Raw genomic sequence first — 19183 nt, forward strand, 5'->3', positions numbered from 1 at the left:
AGTCTGGGGACTGAAGCCAGGCTCTTCTGATTACCTGGCAGATGCCCACTCCCCTCCCACCACTTCTGCGGGCTTCCATTACAATCGTAAGCGGCTAGGTTAGACAATAAGAAGATTCCGCGCCCCTCCCCGCGCCCCCCCCCCCCCGCCTTTGAAATCTGTGAGGTCCTGGGGAGAGGGGAGGTGAGAGAGAAAGTCGCATTTCTGCAACTCCCCTCACCCATTTCCGATCAAGGAAGAGGTTCAGAATCTGGGACCTGCAAATTTCTCTCCGTCGGATTGTCTGTCCCTGTCTTTGTCTCTGTGTGTCTCTATGTCTCTCTCTCTCTCTCTCTCTCTCTCTCTCTCTCTCTCCTTCTCCTCCTCCTCCTCCTCCTCCTCCTCCTCCTCCTCCTCTCCCTCTCTTCCTCCCTCCCTCCTTCCCTCCCTCCCCTGTTGCACAGCACTGGGCACAGAACACAGAATGTCAGAGCTGGATCAGATTCTAGATGTCATTCTAGTCCAAGTCCTCTCATTTTACCGAAAGGAAAGCTAGGTCCCAGAGAGGGGAAAGAGATTTGCTTAAGGGGACCCTAGTTCATTAGGAGCAGAGCCTGCACTCCCAATCTATTTATTTTCTGTCATTTAAAAACTCACGTTCCTTAAGCGCTCAGCGATTGGCTGTGAGGATTCACCACATCAAACAAAGCGCTGGAGACGGGTCCTCAGGGAGCTTGCTTTCTTTTGCCGCCGCTGTTGGTCCTTGGGAGAAGAGGGAACAGATATGTAAATACATGTAATTGTGTAGCACTAGGTGGGTAGTGATGGGGTCCAAGGAGATGAGCGCCGGCTAAGTGCTCTCGGAACATTAGGAGAGAGAGGACTACCCGGTGTGGCAAAACCAGGCCAGCGACCGCTCCCTTAGAGACTGAGAACCCTCAAATTCCCCGCTCCTTCTCCCAATCTCTGCCGGGCCCAGCCCCGGGTTGGGGGAGCCGTCCACCTATGGCCAGGTGAGCTTCGAGTGCCGGGCTCTCGAGCGCCCCCGAGGCTTAGCCGGAAAGGGCCGAGCGTGGGACGGGGCGTGGGAGGGCGGACCGCGGAACTTGCGGAGGAGGAGCCCGCAGGTAGGGTGGCGGAGGAGGGCCGGCTTCTTCGCGGAGCGGGGCTGGGTACTGTGACGCTGCGCGCCCGGCGGGCGCAGAAAGAGCGCACGACCCCGAGTCAGACTGGAATACTGAGTTTGAAGCCGCCACCATGGGCGCCTGTTTGGGGGTCTGTTCCCTGCTCAGCTGTGTAAGTGACTTTCTTCTGTTGTCCCCCAGCCTCATTCCCAGTCCTGGGCTCCTTTCTTCTCTGCCCGGTTCCTTTACTCAGTGTCCAACGCCTAGTTTTTGCACGACCACAGCTCCCTGCCCGATACCCATCCCTTGATCCCGAGTCCTTTCCTGGAGTCCCCCGACTAATGCTGGCCGGGCTCCGGCTTCCTCGCTCGGGCTGGACTCCTTGTTTACCCTGGGTGAGCTGGTGCCCTGAACAGCTGGCTGCAGGTTCTCATGTTACAGGGTGAAAGAAGACTGTGCGCTCACCGCCCTGGGGTGGGGTGAGGCCCCAAATAGCTTGGGGAGGGGGGAGTTCTTTCCGCGCCCAGCCCCCTACACCCTGGTATTTGGGTTGGGGGGTGAAATGCAGGACAGGGATTGGGGGAAGGGTGGCTGGTTCTCGGGTTACAGAACAGAGAGGGTGTTTTCCTCCCTGACAATCCCGTACACCACTATGGTGGGATCTGGCTGTTGGGGCTGGTTTGGTAGTGGGATTGGTAGTGGTTCGGGAGGAGGAGAGTCCTAGAGTGGTCTGGCAGGAGCGCGTAGGGGGGTCCGGGAGTGAGATTCAGGGTGGTCTGGGAGAAGGGGGGGTCCAGGAATAAGACTGGGGGTGGTCTGGGAGGAGGGTCGTTGAGCGGGATGGAAGATTAACTTGTTATTCATAGAAAGTCCGAGCTGGAAGGGAAGGTTGAGTCTTGAGGCCTTCCCCCCTTTATTTTACGGGGCGGTGGGGGGAGGGAATACAATGGGGCCATGTCTGGGAGTGTGTTGGGGCTGATTCTAGAGAAGGAGGTTTGGAACTAGAACGAGACTTTTAAGTTATCTGTGGAATGTCAGACCTGGAGGTACCTTAAGGATCTTGAGAAGCAGGAAAAAGAGCTCTCCATTTCGAGGCCCAGGAGCTGGGTTCAAATGCACACTGACTGTTTTGGTTAAGCCAGTTAACCTCTTGCCCGCCTCAGTTTCTTGCTGTGTAAAATAGGGGGATTGAACTGGATGGTCTTAGAGTCCCTCCCAGCTCTGGCTCTGATCTAAATTTTGCCTTTAGAGGATGTGAGAGTGGGGCTTTGGTATGGGAAGGAGTGCAGATCGGGGCCTACCCCTGAACAAGCTCAAACCTAATTAAGTCCCATTCTCAGTCATCAGGGGTCACTCTTCCCCCTTGAACTATTCCTCTTAACCTCCGAGACCTGGCTGAGCCCTAGAGGAAACCTGGCCCCCGAGCTGTTGAGGGCAGAGAAGCCAAACAACTGGGCTGATGGCTCTGAGACAGTCAGAGGACCACTTGGACTCGAAGTCCATCATACTAGGTGCTTGGGACCGGAGTTGGGCTTGTAAGGACCTGTTTCTATTCTGTTAGGGTCAAAGCTTTCTGTGGGTGGGGGGAGGAGAATGCAGGGACAACCTTGGGGGCCCAATTTTTTAAAGAAAGTTCCATTATGCCTAGATATTGGGGGACTCAATTTGTGGAAAGCAGAGGGGGACCATTCATTCAGATCCAGCCAGGGTAGGCTTTGGCTCTAAGCCAAGTGTCTTGGAAAATGTGTCTGGGAAAAAAACAGCCCCTGCACTCGGCTTTTAGCTGAGTGAAATAAATCCCCCTCTTGTTAGCCCCAGGCCCAGAGGGCAAGGCTGTTCCTGAGTTTCTTCCCCTTCCCAGCCGGGCCTCATTAAGTCTTTCTGGGGTTTATTCTTTCCAAGTCCAGCCCACCCTTTCCTCTCCACAAAGAAGAGGGCTCAGGGTGTTCTTCCTGTTGAATCGAAATTGTGGGTGGGGGGGGATTTTTCCTCTTTCTTTCCCTGCTCAGCCTCATCCCCTCTATCCCATAGTGGGGAGGGGGGAGGAGTCAGGCTCCTCAGCTACATGGCCATTTTCTAGGGGTTGTGGGAAGGCTGAGAATGGGCTGATCCCTGGCTGACCAGGGTGTGTGAAACCTTTGTTTCCTGGGGTGGGAGAGACTACCAGGAAATAATACACTCTGGGTGGTGGTGGTGGTAGTAAGGGGGGAAAGGGGTTGTGTGTGTGTGTGTGTGTGTGTGTGTGAAGAAATCTGGTGAATCATGGAGGGTTGGCCAGTGCCAGTCAGCACAGAGAGTGGAAATGTTTGCTGTAGGAATGAGTCTTGCAAAATTGTGAGGCAGGATTATGTTTTCTTTTTCACCTTGCCTTTTGGCAGTTCCCTTTCACCTCTGTCCAGCACCCTCAAATCTCTGATGGTGAAATGGTTTACTTTTGCCAGTTGTCACACACAACTTTCCAACTCCTAATGTCCATGATGCCTTTGTACAGGCTGCCCCACCATGCCTAGTATGCACTTACTCCTCACCTCTGCTAAAGTGAAAACCTTCCTGATTCTCCTCCCCCTCCTCCTTCCCTTCCCCCTTCCCCTTTCCCCCTTTTCCCCTTCCTCCTCCTCCCTCTCCTCTTTTTCTTTCCTCTCTTCCTTCTCTTCCCTCTCCTCCCCCTCCTCTCCCCCTTCTTTCCCCTCCTGTCTCCCTTCTTTCCATCCTCTCCCTTCTCTCTCTCCTCTTCTTTCCCCTTCTCCCCTTTTTCTTCTTTCCCTTTCTCTTCCTTCTCTTCCTTCTCCTCCCCCTCCTTCCTCTCTTCCCCTCCTCCCCTCTTCTTTTTCTTCCCTCTCTTCCCCTTCTCTTCCCTCTCCTCCCTTGTCCCCTTCTTCTCCCTCCTCCTCTTCCCTTCCTCCTCTTCTCCACCTCCCCTTCCTCCTCCCTTTCTTCCCTCTTCCTTGTCCCCTCCCTAAATTCTCTTGGATTTATTTTGTGTAAACTCATGTTTATAAAGATTGTAAGCTCTCTGAGGACAGAAACAGACATTATTGAATTTATATCCCCGGAACCTGACACAATGCCTGGTATTTGTGAGGCACTGAATGTGTGTCTTTGTTCTCGTGTCTGACGCAAAGCTGGGAAGGCTAACTGCCACCTCAACTTTTCTAAGCTCCTTGTCCTCCAGCTCTTTGGGACCCTGCTGTTAGATCCATCACGGGAGAGCCTTAGGCAGTACCGGCTGCTCTGATCAGTTTCTTGGGGAGGTCAGCACCTCCCTGGAGTCATCCTACGGACCTTCCCTTGGGACTCAGAGCTTTCACTTTCCAAATCTTTCCTGCTCACTGATCCTATCTCCAGCCTCCTGACCTCCCTCGTAGAGCTTTGGAGCCTACTTAGTTCCCAAAGCTCGGAGATCTGCCACACCCTTTTAATAATTACCTTATCCTTCTTCTGCCACCTATATCCAAGCTAGACATCCTATTCTAGAATCTGTTTCCTTTTTGTCCCGTCTGGTCCATCCTCCAGATCGCTAGGCTGCGTTTGCCAGAGTTTATTTACAAAGGAAGAAATAATATACAAATTCAGAAGGAATATACCAGGGAAACTAATAAGGTGTGCATGAAGAGAAAATACCTAGGCAATAACCAAGTATTTCGTAAATATTTAAGCAGCTAGGTGCCTCAGTAGATAGGGTCCCGGATTTAGAGTTAGGAAGACCTGAATTCAAATCCTGCCTCAGACACTTTTAGCTATGTGACCCTGGGTAGCTCACTTAACTTCTGTCTGCCTGACTTTCCTCCTCTATAAAATGGGCATAATAATAGATCCTGCCTCCAAGATTTTATTTAGATTATGTCTGTAAAGTGCCTTAAAGCACTATGTAAATACTGCTGCTTTTAATTACCAGGAAGACGGAGACAAAAGTGAAAAACCTCTGCCTTCTAGGAGTTTACGTTCCGAAGGTGTAGGGAGGAGTTGTTCCTGGCTCACTGACTCTTTGTGACCCCGTCTGGGGTTTTCTTGGCAATAGTGGTTTGCCATTTCCTTCTCCAGCTCATTTTGCAGGTGAGGAAACTGAGGCAAACAGGGTGAAGTGACTTGCCCAGGGTCACACAGGTAGGAAGTGTCTGAGGCCAGATTTGAACATAGGAAGATGAGTCTGATCCTGTCCACTGCAACACTCAGCTAGCTGCCTATGTACTTGTAGAAGACTTCACATATATAGATTGCTGTTGTCCTTCGTTCCTCGAAGAGGACCATGATAAAAGGGAATGAGTACCAATAAGCCGTGTATGGAAGATGGGGGCATTTGAGCTGAGCTGAGCCTTGGAGCATTCCCTGCCAGGGCTGCGAGAGGGGGAAAGCAGGAGAACAGGCAGCCGATGAAAAGATTAGACGTCATCTAGATCTGCGAATTTCAACTTTCACTCAGTTTTCCAGCCTGGGCTCCGCTCTCATGGGTCCCTCTGGGGCAAGATCTTCTTGGATTACTGGAGAGAGTGGCACCTTTGAACCAGTGCCGTGGCTTTCGGAGAAAGTTAATCCTTATTGTTACGTTTTCTCCATCACTTTCTCAAATCTAGACAAACAGAAAGAAATCAACCCCTGATTTGTAGCATTAATCGATTTCTGAGATATAATTGTTTGGAGTGAACATTGAACGGTTTGATCACCAGTTGGAGCTGGCTTCGACATAGTCTTGCTTCTAATACCCCAGAATACCCCTAGCCCAATTTGAGGGCTGAGAGTGCTAGGTCAAACTCATGGGTCCATGCATTCTGAACTGTGGGTTCCACGGTTTCTTAGACCTACTCCTGAAGACTTCTGATTGTATGGTGCACTTAAGTGTTCTCCCCATAGTCCTATGATGGATTCTCTCCATTTTCTCTACCAAAGGAAAGACAAGGCCAAGTCATGCAAACAGATGAACACATAACCTTCCTGCCACTTCAGGTATTAAAAATATGACGCTATGCAAGAAAGACCAAATGACAAACCCAGAATCAAGGATGGGCTGAATCTAATAAGATGAAATTTAATAGCGATAAATGTCTTAAAGCCAAATCTATGTTTGGCTTTAAAAAAAATCCCCTTGCACAAATACAAGATTGGGGGAGGTATAGCTAAAGGACCTGGTGGCTTTAGTGGACCACAAGCTCTATGTGATTTCCACGATGACAGTGCAATCAAGGAAAAGACCCCTGAGCTAATGGAACTTTGGCTTTTACAGGGTAGGATCATAGCTAGAAGGGAATCTTAAGAGGTCATCTATTCCAAACCTCTTGTTTTACAGATGAGGAAACTGAGGCACAGAGTGCATGATAGGATCATAACTTTAGAATTGGACCAGACTTTAGAGGCCTTTTGGAGAAGGAAACTAGGCCTAAGAGGTTAAATGACTTACCCACCGTCACCTAGGCAGTCAGTAATAGAGATGAGATTTGAAACCAGATCTCCTTCTAGGGTTCTTTCCACTGTACGGCCCTCAGCCCCAGCTGACTGTCTGAGAGCTCCATAGGATTCTATATTTAGAACGGGGAGGAACTTTAAAGGCTGTCTGGTCCAATGCCCTCAGTTTACACAGAAGATTGAGATCCAGAGAGGTTAAGAAACTTACCCAAAGTTACTGTAACAAGGCAGAGCCTCATTAGTGATGTCATTGAATTGGAAAAGAATTTCTGAAGACCTAGAGTTGCTGAAATCTAGGCCACTTGGGCTACAATTTGGGTCTCGACTCAGAGTTGAATTGGAAGTCTGACATTTTTTTTTGGAGGGAGGCGTAAAAATCTATTCTTTTTATTGAATCTTATTCAGAGTCTAGGAATACTTACATAAGCTTCAGGTACTTTTTTCAAATATTTTTGGTTTTTTTTCCCAATTACATGTAAAAATGTTTTATTCATTTAAAAAAATTTTTTGAATCCCAAACCATTTTAAACAGTGATTCAGCTCTATACAATGGACATTAAGTGCATAGTATAGATAAAACACCATTCTAGGTGCTGGAGATGCAGAGTTCAAAATTATGCAGTCCCTGCCCCCAAGGAGCTTACTTTCTCCTTGGGGGTACAACATGTACTAGAAAACCTCAGAGTTGAACATCAGGTAGGCCAACCTGGACTTTGATGAGAATTCATCCTCTCTGTGGAAATAAAGTTTCGCATGACTTCATATGTATAATGGGTAACATATTTCTTGACTGTACAATGGGGAGGTGTGTTGGCAATCAAAATGGGCTCTTAGCACTCAGTTCAACCAAGTGCCCTTAAAGAGTTTGGCCTTCGTTTCCTTGATTAGATTGGGAGTCCTTGGTGACTCCTTGCCTCAGGGGAGGGCCTAGTTTACATGGGTTTGAGTGACATGTTTGGGACATCAGAGGCTTTTAGACCACATGGGTTTAAGTCACCTCTTTGTGATGATTTTAGGTCATGTGGGTGAGTCGCATGTGTGACTTACCCTTGACTGTGAAAAAGATATAAAACCAGGGTTTGGCTTTCTCTTTTTTGGAGCCCTTACCCACAGCCGTGGTGGTGCATGTGATTCTGGGCCAGCCCTTGTTATGAGCTCCTGGGCTGAACTTAGATGTTGGTAACTATGAATTGTATTTGGTCTGTCTGTCGATGTTTGTAATTTGTTTGTATTTGTTCAGAAGTTCAGGGTGATAACTGCTTGGCAAATTGGCCTTAAGAGAGCTGCCTAGGGCACTGGGCAGTAAGGGATTTGCCCAGGGTCACCCAATGACTGGGAATCAGCTTTTTCCCCTGAACTAAGTGAATGGTATTTGTATGCTCAATTAAAGTAAGCTTGTTAACCCCTTAACGTTGCTTTCCTTAGTAAAGCAGACCAAAAGAACTTGTGCTGGCAGTGTTCTTGTTTTTGGACTTGTGTTGGTGTCTCACCCCCACAACAGCCGCTAGCCAAATTGTTGAAACAGGAGGTAGAAGAAAGGGAGAGAATTTGCTACTGAAAATAAAAGTAAATTAAATTTTCGAAAGAGAGAACCCATCCTCTCTACCCAAATATACTCAAATGATCATCCAGAATTTTCTTGAAGGTTTCTTATTAAAGGGGAACCCCAGCTTCCTGTGGCAGCCTGTGCCACTTTAGGATCTCTCCAGTGGGACAGGAAGTTTTCCCTGTCATTAAGGCTAGATTCCTGTCTCTACGTCTTCTAGTTCAGCCTTCTGGGGCCAAACTGAACACGTCTAACATTTCTTCCATGTGACAGCCTTCTATAAATGTAAAGACAGCTGTTCGATCCCCCTTCCCTTCTCTAGGCTAAACATACCCAGTTATTTGAACTCAATCTCACTATCTAAAAGGCCCAGTATTTGACGAGCAGTTGAGATCAGATAGCATAAGTATGTAGTAGACCCAGTCTGGTGGGCTGGGTTGCTTCCATCATTGCTCTTTGGTCTCACTCTAATCTCTAGTCCCTTCTCTCCTGGCTTCCCTTTTTCTGCCTCAGTTTCGACTCTGTAGATTAGCTAGTTCAGCCATATACTGTTCCCTCCTGTTTGCTCACCCTCAGTCCTCTCTTCATTCATGACCTGCCAGATCTTTATCCTGGGTTACCCCCACCATCTATCTTCTCTGCTCTTACTTCTGAGCTGCTAGGTGACATTGGAAGGAATCTCCTGATGCACTAACTGGGTCCACTGCATATTTATGTGTCTAATCTCAGATGGTAAAACAGCTAGAGTCAGGAAGACCTGAGTTCAAACCCAGCTTCAGATACTTCCTAGCTGTATGACCCTGGGCAAGTCATTTAACCCTGTTTGCCTCAGTTTCCTCATCTGTCAAATGAGCTGGAGAAGGAAATGACAAACCATTCCAGTATGTTTGCCAAGAAAACCCTAAACAGGGTCACAGAGAGTCAGATATGACTGAAATGACTCAGCAACAACAATCTCAGCTGGAGCTTCATTGTTAGCACCCCCCTTCATTCTTCCTCTTAGATTCTCAATGGAACGCTTCACAGCAGTGGTTCTAAGCCTTCTTTGCTCAAGCCCCTACATCCTACTCTCTGTTTCCTTTCTTGGCAGAGGATCTTACCTATTTTACTTGGAATATTGAGGCTATCCATCATGAGTTCCCTCTTTCTCTTCTACTCCAAAGGCTTCTATGTGGTCCCTCATTGTATCCTCCTAGGCCCGAGGCTGATGAAGAGTTGACAAGCTATCTATTTGGGCCCTTGTTCCCACCCCCTCCTGTCTGCTTTGTCAGAGAAGTGAATGGAAGATCATTTAAGGAAGGAAAGAACACTTATGACTGGAGAGATTAGGGAAGGCTTTCCAGAGCCAAGCCTTGAAGGAAGGTCGGGATTCCAGTGGCAGAAATGAGAAGGGAGTTCATCCCGGGTATTCAGGACAGCTCATACAAACGTGTGGAAGTAGGAGATGGAATGCCAGGTTGTAGCAACAGCTCATAGTCTTCCTTGGATGGAACTTAGGGAATATAAAAAGTGATACCATGAGATAAGGCTGGAAAGGTAGATTGGATCTGGATTGTGGCAGGCCTTGAATGCCAGGCTGGGGAAATTGTATTTCATCTTAGAGGTGATGGAGAGCCCTTTTGGCTTGTTTTTGTCCCAGTTTACCTCCTAATTTACTTTGTGACCATGGGCTAGCTAGCTACTTCCATTCCCTGGACCTCAGTTTACCTATTTGTAAAATGAGTATATTGGACTAGAATGCTTCAAGAGAGCAGGAAACCTGTTATCTTTATCTTCTTATATTAAATACAGTCTCTGCACACTATTGGTTGTTCTTCATTCTCAGAGAGGCCCAAAATGCTATCACTAGGTTGGGGTCAAGGTATAGTGTGTCCAACTGTGATTAGACCAATATGAGTTCAGAAGGCTCTACCATTGGTCAGGCACAAATAGTCCATATGAACATTTGCAGTGGAGATGGCTCTAAATTGCACATCTTGTGTTTCTTTTAAGCTACTCCAATTCTGATTTGCTCACAGAGAACAGTGCCTTCTTTGATGTGGGCAGGCCATACGGGGCAGTCCTGTGCCAGTGTCTCCCATGTCATGCAATTGATTCCAAAGTCCTTCAGAAATATAGGTGTGAATGAATGAATGGAAGAAAGAAGGAATGAATGAATTAGTAAGTGAAAGAAACAGGAAGTGATCTCCATGGTCTCTTCTAGTTCTGATATTTTAGGAGATGACTGTTTCAGGATGAATAGTTGACAAGTTAACTCATTAATAAGTTTGTAATAGAACTTGGGAGAAAGAATGTAAAGAGCTTGGAGGTCTTGGAGTCAGGAAAATCTGGGTCAAATCTTGCCTCTGATTCCCAGTCATTGGGTGACCCTGGGCAAATCCCTTACTGCCCAGTGCCTCTCTTAAGGCAGCTCTCTTAAGGCCAATTTGCCAAGCAGTTATCAGCCTGCCTTGGGAGAGGAATTTTCTTTGTGGGGAGTTCCTACACCAGTGCTATCACAGCTCAAATCAAAACGGAGGCCATTAAACCATAAGACCTATTAGATGCATATTGACCTAGAAAACCACAAATTCACATTGTCTGTGTTCTATTGTATTTTCATTTATTTTGTTAAGTATTTCATAATTACATTGTGATCTGGTTCAGGCCACTCTGAGCAGCTGTGCTGTGACCTTAGCCCTACACTGAGGACATCACAGGTCTAGCCTGAAAAATAAATACACTAAAGTTTAATAGAATTTGTAGAACTCTGAGAAGTAGGCACATGGAGATAGAAGAAAAGAAAAAAAAGATGCATCTCAGGGGGAGAAAAGGTCATTGGCCTTTCTGCCACTTGTGTCCGGTCAGAGCAGGCATCACCAGCCAACCTCAGTGAGAAGGCATTTCTGCGCCAAAGCCAACTGGGACTGAGGCTTCTTCCCAGATTCTGTGCCTAAGCCAGGCCCTTTCCTTTCTGGGAGACCTTGTCCTGGCTTTGCCGAGGGGTTGGTTTAGTGTTTCTGACTACAGGCTAAGGTAGAAGGAGCACTGGATTCAGGAATCAGGAGACTGGATCCCTCTCCAGCTCCCTCGGTGACTTTGGCGATAGAATCTCAGTTGGGAAGAAACTCAGAGATCCACCCCTTTCTTGATTTATTGAAGCCTTCTATTTTTAGATTAACAGTCACTGGTGAAAACAGCTTTCTTCTGATCCTGGAGGCAGCTAGGTAGCACAGGGCATAGAATGCTAGACTTGGAATCAGGAAAAACTGAGTTCAAATCCTGCCTCAGAGACTTACTAGCTATGTGAGCCTGGGCAAATCATTTAAAATTTCTCCCAGCCTCAGTTTCCTCCTCTGTGAAATGAGTATAATCATAGCACCTGCCATGAGTGCTTTGCAAACCTTAAAGTGCTATTTAAATGCTCACTGTTATTATTATTGTTAATGGTAATCCTCCCCCACTGAACCTTTCTTTTTAACTAAGAAAAACACCCAATACTGTGACAACGTATGCACTGTTCTGCTTCAGCAGTCCCCCACCTCTTTGCCATTGCAAGAAAGAGATGCTTTGTTATCTGTTCCCTGGAACTATTCTTGGTTCTCCAGTTTCTGAGTTTGGCTTTCTTTTTTCAATCTTTCCATTTACAGTATCGTAGTCGTTTGTTTCTGCTTACGCTACTCTGTATCAGTCATTTCCTACACCAACTCTTCCTTAATCACTTCTCCTCCCTTGGCTCCCAGAACATTACTTTCTACTGATTTCCCAGCCTGTTTTCCTGTTGCCCCTCAGCTCCCATTGACTCTCCTCCTTCTCCTGGCTCTCCCCGCCCCGCCCGCCCCCCCCCCCCATGACTCAGTCCTTGGTCCTGCCTTTCTTTTCTATCCAGAGACAGCTGATGGTGCAGTGGATAGAGTACTGGGCATGAAGTCAGTTTAAGCCTCGAGATGACCCTATGAGGTGCTATTATTTTCCCCATTTCATAGAGGAGGGAAACTGAGGCTCAGAGGAGCTAAGTGGCTTGACCAGTTGACACAGATAGAAAGTGTCTAAAGTGAAATTAGAATCAAAGTTTTCTTGATTTGGAGTCTAGTGCTCTTTTCAGTAGCCAACAATTCTATAAGCTCAGTCAACTCAAGAGAGAGTTTCAAGAACAAAGTTTTGTTGTCCCAGAGACAAATGAAGAAGAAAATGGGGAGCCCTATTGAGTCTTATGCGGATGTGCAGGAAACTCACGGACCAAATCAAATGTTAACGCTGGAAGGATTTGGCATGCCAGTTAACACAAAAATTATACTTTTATATTTAAATAAAAACTTTCATCCTACCATCTCTATTTTATTTGTCTTATGGTTTTAAAAAATACACTATGTCAGTTGTCAAAGCTTGATCGTTTTAGATATTCTGAAATTTCAGTCTTTCTGGTGTGAAGAAGATGTGCGTGTAAGATGGAAGTATGAGGAGGTAGATATGGATGAATGCACAAGATTGTGAAGGTCCCATGAGAATGGCGTCAGGAGACCTAAAGTCCAGGAAATGCTAAGGCTGCCAAGGAGAGCCAAGGACAGTGCCAGTCAACAAATATTTATTAATTGCCTGCTGTGTACTAGGCATTGTGCTAAGTGCAGGGGATACAAAGAAAGGCAAACAAAACCAACCCAACCCCATCTGTCCAGGAACTCACAGTGAAAGAGAATTAGCTCTGTTGGAGATAGGGACCCAAAACCACTGCTTGGGTCATTGGTTGATAATAATGGGTGATAGAAAGCAGAAATATTGCCTCTGCTTTCTCTCCTAAGGAAAGTCCTGCTCTATTCACTTCTCTTCCACAAGAGTGAAAAAAAGGGAGGAGGGGAAATTCCAATCTTCCTTGAGAAGTTTTCGGGAGGGGGTCACTTGTATTTTGGGGGAGGCTTCCCTGAGCTGGGGAACAACGGGTACAAGTCACAGAGCAGCAGATGAAACATGTGTCCATCCCCTCAGTAGGAAAGTGGGGAGGAGATACTATGGATGAAATGCGGTATTTGCAACTAGAGAAGTTAGGGTATTGGTTTGTTTTCCTTGTTCCCAAGGAGGGTTCAATTGGGAGGTGGTATATTGGGAAATAGCTATAGCAGAGAAACAGAAGTTATAAGCAAAATACAAATAAATAATCAGTATCTGGGTGTCTCTGTCTTTCCAGGCATCCTGTCTCTGTGGCTCAGCCTCCTGCATCTTGTGTGGCTGCTGCCCTTCCACCCGCAATTCCACCATCAGTCGGCTTGCCTTCACCTTCTTACTGTTCCTAGGAGTCCTGGTGGCTGTCATCATGCTCAGCCCTGCAGTGGAGAGCCAACTATACAAGGTCAGGGGGGTGGGAGTGGGGGGCAGTGGGTGGAATGGGTCAGCTAGGAGGAGAAAGGTAAAGCTGGAGGGATCCTGAGCAGTTCAGGCGGGGAGCTGGAAAACCTCAAGTCCCCCTTTTGGAGCAAAAATAGTGGTTCTTTCTCCCCTTTTTGTGGTCCCCCACTAAAGGAGGGCCTTAAGGGATAGGGGTGGGAAGAGGAAGCTGGAGAGACTTCTAGGGTGTGGGATCAAGAGAAGGTAAAACCTGAGAGTGATGAGTTCTTCTCAGATAAGATGGGACTTAGCTGAAGGTTGGGTATGTAAGAAGGGGAAGGGAGGGGTACAAAGGAACATTTCAGGAAGAGTGCAGCTGTGAGCCCTGATCATGGACCATGGAGAATCACAGCTGTTCTGGGGCCATCAGGGGCTTGGATGGGTAGAGAAGGATCAGACCTATCCTGAGAATTTCTGGATGGAGGGGGGCTGTTGCACCTGTTCTGAGACAATGAGGATGGGAGCAGGTGGTCTTCCCCCTCCCCTCAGAGCCTGCTGAGGAAATGGGGCTGGGCTAGGGGAGAGGGGAGTCATCACTGCCTCATCCCCACAGCTGCCCTGGGTGTGTGAGGGGGGCTCGTCTACCTTGGGCATCGAGGGCCACGTGGACTGTGGATCCCTGCTGGGCCATCGCGCTGCCTACCGCATGTGCTTTGCGCTGGCTGCGTTCTTCTTTCTCTTCACCCTGCTGATGATCTGCGTGAAGACCAGCAAAGACCCCCGAGCTGCCATCCAGAATGGGTGAGAAAGCAGCCCTCCCCCTGCCCACGCCAATCAGTAATAATAATCAATAAATGCCAGCTGTGTGCCAGGCATTATGCTGAGCACTGGAGTTAGAGACAAATAATGAAACAAGGAGCTTATATCGCATATATATCGAAACAGGGACAAAATTAACACATGGTTGTTTCAGCAGCAGGGGGAGGCCATTTGTTGGAGCCTGATGGAGAAGGTGACCCTTGAACTAAGCTTCAAAGGAAGCTAGGGCTTCTAAGAGGCTGAGGTGAGGAGGGAGGGCAGCCCAGGTATGGGGCAGGGTATAAGGCACCAAGACCTAGATGGAGTGGCCTGTGCAAGAAATAACTAGAAGGGGGCAGCTAGGTGGCTCCATGGAGTCAGGAGGACCTGAGTTCAAATCTAGCTTTACTAGCTGTGTGACCCTCAGCAAGTCACTTAACCCCAATTGCCTCCAAAAAAAAAAAAAAGGACCTAGAAGGCTAGTGTTGCTGGACTGCAATGTGTCAAGGGGAGTAGTATGTATAATAAGGTCAGAAAGAAAGGTTGGGGAACCAGTGGAGTTGATTGAGTAGGGGAGCGATGTGGTCAGACTTGTACTTTAGGAAAGTGTGTGGAGGCTGGATTGGTGATGAGGGAGAGGAAATCAAAGGATTGCAATAGCAGTGTGGTACAGTGGGAGGCGCATATATAGAAGAAAGAATACTGGCTCCAAAGTCAAAAGACTGGGTTTCCAATCCCACCTCTGATGGTTATTACACTAGTTTCCTTGGGTCTCAGTTTCTTTCTCTGTAAAATGGGGGAGTTGGAAAAGATCCCATGCTGAGGCCTGAACTAAGGGGGTCACTGTGTGAGTAGAGAAGAGTTCCCTCCAAACCCTGAGCTCAGGATTGATTGTAGGGACAAAATGTCCATCCCCATCAACCAATCAAGGCCTCCCTATTTCCCTTCTCCATTCTGGTCACTAATTCATTTAACAAATATTATCTGATTGGACACATGTAACTTCTATCAAATTACCATCTTAGGGAAGGAGGAAAGAGAGGGAGGGAGAAAATTTGGAACTCAAAATTTTATAAAAAATGAATGTTAAAAACATTTTTTTCCAATTCATTTATTTTCCGTTTTTAACATTCACTTCCATAAGTTTTAAATTTTCTCCCCCTCCCTCCCCAAGACAGCATGTAATCTGACATATACATTCCTATTAAACACATTTTCACATTACTCAGAAAGAAAATATATTTTCAGAAATAAAGTGTACTAAAATGAAAAAAATATATATTATCTGAGGCCCACTGTACGCAAGGCTTTGTGTTAGGGAGGCAGCTACTCACTTGGGGAGCTCATATGCTAATAAGGAGAAAAAATAGATAGATGCACATAATTGCAACACAGGATAATGGCAAGTATCATGTAACAGGGAACTCACTACCAGCTCCTGAGGAAGGCCATGCCATTTTGAGAAAATTCTCATTGTTAGGAAGTTTTTCCTTATGGAGCCAAAACTCACCCCCATCACTTCCATACACCTCCCAAAACCAAACCAAGCAAGTCCCAGCCTTTTTATACTTGAAAGCCCTTCAGCTACGAGGTACTCCCACCATCATCTCAGCTCCAGGTTTAACATTCCCAGTCCTAGCAACCAATCCTCATATGGCATGGCTTCCAATTCATTTTCCCATCCTGATTGCCCCCTTCTGGATACACCCTAGACTGTCAATGTCCTCCCCAAAATGTGGCTCCTAGAAGTGATTGCAGTCCTCCAGATGAGGCCCTCAGGTTAGCGAATGCCAGGACTGTGCCTCCCACATTACAGACACTTTACCTCATAGAATGTAGCCTAAAATTTCACTAGCTTTTTCGGTCAGCATGTTGCCGTGTTAACATTCATTGACTTTGCCATCCAAGTCCGCTAAAACCTCCCGGTCTTCCTCCCACCCTCCCTTCCTCTCTCCCTCTGTTCATTCTTCCCTCTGTTCATTCCTTCTTCTTACCCTCCATTTATTCTCCCTCCTTCCCTCCATTCATTCTTTTCTCTCTTCTATTCTTGCTCCCTTCTTTCCTTCCTCCCTCCATTTATTCTCCCTCCTTCCCTCCATTCATTTCTTTCTCTCTTCTTCTTTTCTTGCTCCCTTCTTTCCTTCCTCCCTCCATTTATTCTCCCTCCTTCCCTCCATTCCTTCCTTCCTCTCCTTTTCTTGCTTTCTTCTTTCCTTCCTCCCTCCATTCCTTCCTTTCTTCCTTCTTTCCTCATTCTATGGATTGAACATTTTAAATTTGTGAATAAAAAATTGATTCAAATTGATATGAAAAGCAGGCTCCTCCCTTCACCCTCCAAGTCCAGAATTCTCTGCAATAGAAAAGCAGCTCAAGATGGAGTGATTCTCAGTCTCAGGGTAATGACCAACAGAGGGGCTTGCCTAGGATGCTGGTAGAGGAAGGGAAGGGAGGAGAGGGGAGAAGAGAGGAAGAAGCATTTATTATGCACTTACTGTATGCCAGGCACTTTACTCTAAGCGCTTTACAAAGATCTTGTTCAATCAATCGAAAGAAAGGAGTGCCTTCCCCAGGGATGAGGTCAGGCTACATTACACAATGAGGCCAGTCAGCCAGGCCCTCCTGCAGCTGAGTGAGTGAGGCCACTTTTTTCAAAGGTCTCTTTTCCCGAGAAGGTGACTGAAGCACCGACAAGCCCCGTGCCCCAGATCTGAAAAAGTGGCTGCCCCCGATACTAGCTTTCTTACCATGGGTGAGCCCCATTAAACTGACATCTTCTCTCTCTTCTCCAGGTTTTGGTTTTTTAAATTCCTGGTTCTTCTGGGCATCACTGTGGGTGCCTTCTATATCCCGGATGGCTCCTTCACCAATGGTAGGTGGCAGGGGTGGCAAGTCCAGGGGTGCTGCCTGTCAGTCACCTTCAGGCCAGGTTCATTCGTCTTCTGCACTCTCTCCTCTCCACCTCCCTGATGGTGGTTGCCAAGGAGGGATGCACCCCAAATACCAGTTTGGGGATAGCTCTTCTGATCTTTGCTCACTGAACCCCAAATACCCATATCCACTTGGCTCATCCCAGACCTCTCACCTGCTGCTCTCTAGGCTAGTGGTGATACTCAGGAGTCCCAGGTGTCTCCTGATTGTGGCACTAACCCTGAAGTAATGAACCAGCAAAGTCAGCTGGGGTGGAGGGCACTTTCACACCTACACAAAGCATGCTGTGCCTGTCTGAGACTTGGGTGTGTGTATGAGAGAGAGTGTAAGAGATGAGTGTGTAAAGGAGGGTTGGCCTCCCCTGACCAAAAGCCCTCCAACCTCCTTGAGGCACTAATGAGAACTTACTGTCTGCTGGGGGTGGGTTTCTGGGTTGGGGGAGAGTCTGAGCCAGGAGCATTGGGCCCTCACTCTTCCTTCCCTCTTCTCCGACCCTCTAGTCTGGTTCTACTTTGGGGTGGTTGGCTCCTTTTTCTTCATCCTCATCCAGCTCATTTTGCTGATCGACTTTGCACACTGTTGGAACCAGAGCTGGCTGTGGAAGGCCGAAGAGCGAGACTCCCGGTGCTGGTATGCAGGTTGGTGGTCATCACTCCCCTCTCTCCCACCTCACTACGAATCTCACATTCCACTGGGACACGTAGATGCAAAAGGTCCTCCATGCATTCATGCATGTTCATGTAACATACACACACACCCACACACACACACATCCACCCAGAGTGTCTCTTTCCTAGGAGGTTCTGATAGAACTCAAATTCAGGTCTCCTGTTTTCAAGTCCATCAGGGGCTACCAGTTCTTTCAGAAAAATAGGAATATGTCTTTGCTGTCTCTCTTGCTAATTTTTCTCCTCTTCAAAGAATCACAGGATGTTAGAATCAGAAGAGAACCCTAGCTAGGGATCAGTGGTTCTTTTTGTTTGTTTGTTTGGGGGAGGGGAGAGGCAATGAGAGTTAAATGACTTGCCCAAGGTCACATGACTTTTTTTTTTTTTTTTAGTAAATAGCATTTTGTTTTTTCCAATTACACATAAAGATAGTTTTCAGCATTCATTTTTGGAAGATTTTGAGTTCCAATTTTTTCTCCCTCCCATCTCACCTCCCCAAGATGGCAAGCAATCTGGTATAGCTTATACATGTGCAATCATATTAAACATATTTCCACATTAGTCATGTTGTGAAAGAAGAAACAGAACAAAAGAGAAAAGCCACAAAAAGTGAAAATAGTCTGCTTCGATCTGCATTCAGACTCCATAGTTCTTTCTCTGGATGTGGATAGCATTTTCCATCATGAGTCTTTTGCACGGTCTTGGATCATTGCATTGCTGAGAAGAGCTAAGTCTCTCATAGCTGATCATCACATAATGTGGCTATTACCGTGTACACTGTTCTCCTGGTTCTCTTCACTTCACTCAGCATCAGTTCATGTAAGTCTTTCCAAGTTTTTCTATAATCTGCTTGATCATCATTTCTCATAGCACTATAGTATTCCATTATTACATGCATACACCACACCTTGTTCAGCCATTCCCCAACTAGACATCCCTCAATTTCCAATTCTTGGCCACCACAAAAAGAGCTGCTATAAATATTTTTGTACATGTGGGTCCTTTTCCCATTTTTATGCTCTCTTTGGTATACAGGCCTAGAAGTGGTATTGCTGGGTCAAAGGGTGTGTCCAGTTTGATTGTTTCTTGGGCATAGTTCCAAATTACTTTCCAGAGTGGTTGGATCAGTTCAGTAGCTTTTAAGTATCAGAGATATGATTTAAACTCTGCTCTTGTAGACTTTGAGTCAGGCATGCCAGCCACGTCCCATGCTGCCTCAATCGAAGTTATTAACATTATCTGTGTTTTATCATATTTTTCTTTATTTTATTAAATATTACCCAATTATTTTTTTTCCCTGAGGTAATCAGGGTTATGCCCAGGGTCACATAGCTATTAAGTGTCTGAGGCTGCATTTGAACTCAGGTCTTCCTGACCCCAGGGCTGGTGCTCTACCCACTGCCCCACCTAGCTGCCCCTTGAGATCAATAGTTCTTAAAATAACC

The 19183-nt window shown here is 46.8% G+C and overlaps 1 protein-coding gene across 1 annotated transcript in view; it reads left to right on the plus strand.

The window, feature by feature from the left end:
* Nucleotides 1–1065: 1065 nt before the first annotated feature.
* SERINC2 (serine incorporator 2) overlaps nucleotides 1066–19183 on the plus strand; it is a 29054-nt gene continuing 10936 nt past the window's right edge. Inside the window, exons 1-5 of the mRNA XM_036745543.1 lie at nucleotides 1066–1275; nucleotides 13208–13369; nucleotides 13958–14145; nucleotides 16932–17011; nucleotides 17571–17708. Of these exons, the coding sequence (XP_036601438.1) occupies nucleotides 1237–1275; nucleotides 13208–13369; nucleotides 13958–14145; nucleotides 16932–17011; nucleotides 17571–17708 (607 nt within the window). The 5' untranslated portion in view covers nucleotides 1066–1236. The remainder of the gene's footprint in view (nucleotides 1276–13207; nucleotides 13370–13957; nucleotides 14146–16931; nucleotides 17012–17570; nucleotides 17709–19183) is intronic.

Source organism: Trichosurus vulpecula, chromosome 2, assembly GCF_011100635.1.
Source record: "Trichosurus vulpecula isolate mTriVul1 chromosome 2, mTriVul1.pri, whole genome shotgun sequence".
NCBI lineage: Eukaryota > Metazoa > Chordata > Mammalia > Diprotodontia > Phalangeridae > Trichosurus > Trichosurus vulpecula.